We start from the raw sequence: 6730 nt of genomic DNA, 5'->3' as shown, positions 1-6730 counted from the left end.
CCATATCCTTCTGCTATCGTTCAGAGAACCAGTGGGCATGCTGTGTTTTCTTTTTTTTGGGAAAGGGACCGGTTATTCTCCTCTCTGCCTGAATGAAGATACAAAAATTGGAGGGAAACAGTAGCTTTTAAAGCAAATATGAAGACAAGAGTAAGGGATGAGCCAGGCTGCAAAGGCATTTTTTTTCTTTTCATGACATGGGTGGTCTTGATCACGGAATGAGAGGGGAGGAATGCAAACCAGCAGAATGGCTACGGCGAAGCCACAGCCAGGACTTCTAGTCCTGGGCTCAGGCCCACTTTGAGCTTTAAGTGATTCAACTCAACAAAAAGGCTCAGAGAACAGAGGAGTCTGGACAGTTCGCAGGGCAGAGAGCCACTGCTGCCTGCTCTGGTTCAGAGTTTAGCATCCGCTTCTGAAAGGGGGGGCGGGGTAAGGATGACAGAGGGAAAAAAGAGACGGTGTTTCTACCTGGAATCGACTCATTACGACACCTGCAAGAACCGTCTAATCCATGTTCCAGGACTGGGGTCAGACGCTAGTTCCACCCCGGTGCCTGGCCTCACCCTCCACACCTCTGGCCCCTGCGGACCTCCTAGTCCTTCCCCAATGACCACATGCACCACGTGACCCAGCGCCTTCACGGAAGCCACCCTCCCGCTCTTCCTCGCCTGGCTCAAACGTCCACGTCAACTTTAAGAACCACGTCAGCTTTAAGGTCCACGGTACCCCTCCTCCAAGAGACTGCAGGCCCGGCCTTCCAGCACACTCCAAGTGGCTCGAGGGCAGAGGCTGTGTCTTACCTTTCCTTCTATCTCTGCAGCTTGGAACAGGGCCTGGCTCACACGAGATGCTCCACCCACACGTAACAGGATGAAGGGACCCGTGGGATCGAGCTCTGCTCATCTTCACTTTATTGTAGACAGAAGACACAACAGGAAAGACTGAGCTCTCTCCGGGTTTCTACACTTTCTCACAAGAATTTGCTGTGATATTACTTTTGCATCCAGCCTCCCTGGTTCAAGTGAAACTAAAGGGATAAACTCACAAACGCCACGAGAAGCGGCCCCTCTGTCCTCAACCTTCAACTGATGGATGAAGATGAAATACCCCTGAACATGGCCTTCCAGCCCGGAGGGTGTGTATGCCTCGAGCTCTCCCCGCCCCCCAGGATGAAGCCCCCAGCGAGGTGAAGCCTGGACTAGGCCCAGCCCCACGAAGCTGCTGGCAACAGTGACAGGGATGGAGTGAGCCACCAACACAGCCCTGTGCGCACCCTTCCCCACAGCCGGCCTTGGGCCTCGGGCTGCAGGCCCCTCTGGAGCGTGCCCCGTGGGGTCTACGGGGAGGACAACACACAGACCTTAAAGAGCTGCTACGGAAGGCGAGGTACCTCAAGACGCCTGTCCTCGTGGGCAGACAACGCAGCCGCCGCTTCCGAGCACCAGCTCAGCAAGGCAGAGGCGGCCGCGACACCACCGGCAGGGGACGAGGGGGCGGGACGCACAAGGGCTGCGGTTTCAGGAAGGCTCGCGGGGACCAGGAGGTGACAGCTGCTGGCAGTTCTGACACAGTCTTCCTGAGGCTCAAAAGACCAAAGGCAAAGAAACGCAGGCGATGCACCGGGCTGCCTATTTTTAATTTATTTTTTTTAAGACCACCTCCTTGCAATTTCCAGAGAGAAAATACAAAACAAGAAACAGACTTCATTTCAAATACGAGAACAGCGTGCTGGAGTTTGAAGCATTACTGATAACATCGTTACAGAAGAAAGTCAGCTTACTCCAGGCACTTCAGTATTCCTGAGGAATGAACACGATTTCTCTTTTCCTCCCACTGGGATGTTCTCAGGTGTAAGTCACTGCTCCTGCTCCTAGAAAGTGAGGACACTGATTAGAAGTGTGCGGACCACATGTGCACAACCATCTCCCACCCACAGAACCAAGGGGCCCCAAACCTTGACGCCCGACCTGCTTTACAGAGCACGAGAGAACTGTGAACACCGAGCACGAGAGAACTGTGAACACCGATCTCAGGGTCTCCAGAGTGGCTCCCTAATCCTGGGGGGAGGCCAGGGGGGGAAAGGCCCAGAGTCAGGACCCGGACAACTGTTCCTAAAACTTGTCCAAGGGCTGCATCGCCAGTGAGCGGACACCGCGCGGCTCTGGAACCGATCAGCCGGCTACCGGCGGGAAGACTGCGTTTCCTCATCTGCTGAAGAAGGGTAAGGAAAACCTCTCCCACGAGTCTACTGGGAGGGAAGTCTCGAGAAAGAACAGAGAGCCGAGGCACCTAGGAGGGCCCACAAAGGTGCAGTGCACCCTCGGCAGCCAACGACTGTGGGAGGACCGCCTGCGCCATGCCCCTCTCTGCGGAGAATGGAGCTGACCAGAGGCACAGACTCGAATCCAGGTACGGCTACAGGGCTATTCTGGAGCAGTACACACAAGGCTGTTAAAAAGGAACAATATTTTCCACAGCAGCTCCCAGCCATGAAATGTATAATATGCATACGATCATCCCAAGCCACACTATCCACAACAGCTCAAGTCTGCAACAACGAAAACCTTCCAAACAATTAAAAGACCCGAAGCTCCTCTCTGGTTCCCTTCTGCTCTCCCCAAATCCAGCTGTGGGGCCAAGAAAGCAAAGGGTAGGGGGTGGTGGAAAATGCCTGTCATTGGCTTTGGTGTCACACGGCCGTGCCTCTTCTCGTCCCTTCGAGAACCTCACCTGGGCTCTGGAACAGGGACCGCCCACGGAGGGCGCCCAGGCTCCCCCGGCCGACTGGTCTCGCCACCGCCAGTTCTCTGGCAGAGCATGCAGGCTGGTGGCCCGGCTGGCAACGGGCAGTCCGAGCAGGCTCTAAAACAGAGGCCACTGAGCTGTGGTGGGGACTGTCATTTGAGCTTTCGGGACCCTTGGCTCCAGCTTTCAACCAGAACCGGGACACTTGACAGAACGGCATCTTCTGCTCTACCTGTCATTTTGGTGGAACGCTGGGGAAGTCCATCACGGTTTCTCAGCGGGCCTCGACTGTTCCCGCCGGCATTTCTACAGATGCGGCACCTCACAGCTCCCGGTCACTTGGTCATTCTCACACCCCTGCTCACAGCAACCACGTAGGCGGAAATCATGACCCTCATTTTACAGACAGAAGCCAGAACCTCACGAGTGAAAACACACAGGAGGCGAGCGGTGGGGCGGCCCAGGACCCACACCCCAGGCCCCTGTGGCTTCTCAGCCCTTTCCCCGCCCCTCCCTGCTGTGCCCAGACCCTAGCAACTACGGCTCAAGGGTGACCCAGAAAGGAGAGGGTTCCATACGTCCAGGGAACGGGACGCTCTGCACCGAAGCTGGTGTTGCTGTGAAGACTATGCCTTAGGAAGCCCGAGGCCACCCACATCTACTAGGATACACGGTTTACTTCACTCCGTCATTTCCTATCTGAGTGTCTACTTTGTTCCAGGCCCTGGGGACACAAAAGTAAATACCACCCTTGTCCTTGGGCACCCAGCCTCCCATGATCCTTTCCCCCAAACCTGGCAGTAATCAGTCATCAAAAGTAAGGCAACGGGAGGAGCCTCAGGGCTACCTTCTCCTTCCTGAAGTGCGGGCCACAGGTTCTCATCCTGCTGCCATTACTAAAAGTCCACCTGCAGACAAGGACTGCAGCAGGATCAGATGGGACTTAGAGTCAAGAACCTCCCTTCTCCAATAAACAGTGGAAGAATGCCGAGTCTCAGCTGTCCTTTGGTTTGGCAGGAGCCCGTGTTGAGATGCTGACACGGCACTGAGATCTTGAACCTCGGTGCCCCTTATGGACACTCAAGACGAAGCTACTGCTGCGATGACAGGTTATCCTGCTCCGCCTGCTAGCGTGAGGGCACCCGCGTGAATGCACAGGTGCGTCTCAGGCCGCAGCGGGAGGGAGGGACTTCAGGCACCAAAGCCGTGTCACCATCACTGAAGGCCAAAGAGCAGTTAGGAGCTCAGTGGTGCCATGATGACACGCACCGTTTATGAATTATATATGCTCCGAAGAGTTCTTCAGGTCATCTGGGGAAATTCCTTGCCTTTTAAAAGAAAGAGAATGATCAACTCTGTACGTACTTTGACGTATTTTCCGTGGAGAAGATACGGAGCCTGGAAATCATGCTGACAGTTGGAGTAGGCCATTCCCAATCCCATGCCAGAACCAAAGGCTAACGGCCACATTCTCCCTGGTGAACAGAAAAAGGAAAATCTCATAGGGAGCCATTAAGAGAAGATAAAGCTTTTTCTCTGGCTTAAATACACTTGCTTAGGGCTAATAAACATTCAGCATGCCTATCAGAAAGGGATACTGATAACCGTAATGCACCACACGTTTCTATCAGGGTTTAATCAACAGTGAAATGCCACTGAATTCATTAATTAATACTTGAATCAATACTTGAATTATTTAATTATTTAATATTAATTATTAATTAATACTGAATTTATTAATTCAGCCAATATTTATTAAGTACCTACGCTGCTGCGTTTGAGGTCTTAACAAGTGGCGCAACATGAGAGCAGACGTGGTTCAACCTTTTCATTTTTATATATATCCGTTCTCATCATTTGCTCATTTTAACTCATTTCTCAACCTTATCAGAAATACCACCCTTTGGGAAGGTGCTTGAATTTTAAATGGAATCAAGTAAATTTTGATTGCAGCAAGTCATAAAGCCTATATATGCCAATACCGCACGTGATTAGTTTGTGTCAGCCCTGCGTGTTAGGATTCTCTGGTCATGTGTTCCCTGCCCATTCGTTGGGGAAAGGGGTCAAAGGGAACCCTCTGGCTTCTATTCAACAATCAAACTTCAGAATGAAAGGGATACTGCCTGAACTTTGCTTAGGAGAATTTCTGGACAAAAAGTATGTGTGTTTCTGGTCCACTTGTTTTTATGACCAGTAAGACTCATTTTCAAGTTCCTTTAGAAAAACTTAGAATTAATTAGAAATATTTGAGCATGTAGATTTGGCCAAGTGACTCACTGGCATAAAGCAGAGGCTTTTCAGATGATATCATATTGAAGATATCAGGCACCCTGACTCAACGCCCAGCGGGGAGCTCTAGAGGTACCCAACCCACTCTGACCTTTTCCAAGTCCACGTTCTCTGTCTAGCACCTTTTGACAGTGGCCTACCTACACCCATAAACGGATGGGGTGGCAACCAAGTGGTCGTGCCCTCCAGAAGTGTGCCTGCTGTGTGTGTGTGTGTGTGCACACGCGCACATGCCCAAGAACATTATGTTGAAAAGACAGTAAAAGTCACACTTACTTTTAAAGAAGGTAAGTGAGAAAACAAGTCCTAATCCAAAACCAGTACCTACAAAGGAGGAGAAACACGTTAAATCTTAAAACAGTAACTTAACAGAAATAAAACGAGCATTTCATAAATGTGAACATCTATAAAACAAATTCTTTTCTTAAATAATTTGGTACGGAGTTGATTTTCTCATTTCTAACCTTATCGTCAGAGGCTTTACACATGCCTTTGGTCCTTCTGCATATAACAGGGGAGAGAAACTTTACTCCCAATTCTGTCTAGACAAGTCTGGCAGGGCAGGGGGAACGAGCCAAGAGACAATGCTTGAGCCGACGCTCTGGGCCCTGCTTGCAAACAGTGTCTGGCATTCTGGGCGCGCCAGGCCCTCTTCCAAAGGGGTGCCGGAGCTAGAACATCAGACTGTAAACAATGTCAACCGAAATTCCCCTGTCAGTGCAGCATTTTGAGTGATGGCTACTTCTTGAGAAATAGGGAAAGGAGTGATGCAGAACATTCCCAAAGGCTGTCACATGTCAAGACACAAGAGTCCTCCGTCAGAGGGAAAGCGTTTCCTCAAAAGTCCCGAATGTGGAGATTAGTCCCCTTCCCTTGTTTTCACTCACAGGGCATTTTCAACCACGATCTTTCAAAATAAAAGAACAGATGCAAGCCTATTTTAATGGTCTGGTAGAAAAAAAAACTAAATATGTAATTTTCAATCAAACCTCACTCATAGGAACCTAAGCCTGTGGGGGAAAATGACCAGATCCTCATTTTTACCAGTATTTCTCAAACCTAGTCATTTGAGCACTGCCATCACAATTTTCGCTAAATCTACATTATCTTCACAATTACTTGTTTATTTAAAAAAAAAAAAGAAAAATCAATGCATGTGTTTAATTAAATGAATTTTGTGTAATCATAGCTTTGAGTACGAGTTACATCTTTTTCATAAGATGTGTTAAAATGAGGGGTGCCCAGGTGGCTGAGTCGAGGGCTCAGGTCATGATCTCAGGGTCTCGGGACTGAGTCCCACATTGGGCTCCCTGCTCTGTGGGGAGCCAGCTTCTCCCTCTGCCTCTCTCTCTGTCTCTCATGAATAAATAAATAAAATCTTTAGCAAAATGTGTTAACATCAATGTAGAACCATTAAAATAATTTTTTTTTTTGGTCTGTGGTACCATTTTAAGGGAAAAAAAGAAAATCACAGCCCTCTGCCCGTACAATAGTGATGCATAGCCTAAAGTTTGAAGTAACTAATTTTTCTATTATCGAAACAGTTATATACACCAAGAATAGTGCCAAGGCCTGATTTTCTATTTGTTTTTCAGACGTGACAACTGGGTATTCTGGTATACCCTGGTATACCCTTCCAGGGTATTCTGAGGCTCTTGACAAAGAGTCTACTCCAGAGACCAACTGAGCCCCC

General features: G+C 49.6%; 1 protein-coding gene across 1 annotated transcript in view; it reads right to left on the bottom strand.

The window, feature by feature from the left end:
- Positions 1 to 1628: 1628 nt before the first annotated feature.
- MICOS10 (mitochondrial contact site and cristae organizing system subunit 10) overlaps positions 1629 to 6730 on the bottom strand; it is a 30736-nt gene continuing 25634 nt past the window's right edge. The window contains exons 2-4 of the mRNA XM_059376440.1: positions 5314 to 5361; positions 4114 to 4223; positions 1629 to 1873 (exon numbers count right to left, since the gene is read on the bottom strand). Coding sequence (XP_059232423.1) covers positions 1859 to 1873; positions 4114 to 4223; positions 5314 to 5361 — 173 coding nt within the window. The 3' untranslated portion in view covers positions 1629 to 1858. The remainder of the gene's footprint in view (positions 1874 to 4113; positions 4224 to 5313; positions 5362 to 6730) is intronic.

The sequence above is a fragment of the Mustela nigripes genome, chromosome 14, assembly GCF_022355385.1.
Source record: "Mustela nigripes isolate SB6536 chromosome 14, MUSNIG.SB6536, whole genome shotgun sequence".
Lineage (NCBI taxonomy): Eukaryota > Metazoa > Chordata > Mammalia > Carnivora > Mustelidae > Mustela > Mustela nigripes.
This window is presented reverse-complemented; position numbering and strand designations above follow the sequence as displayed.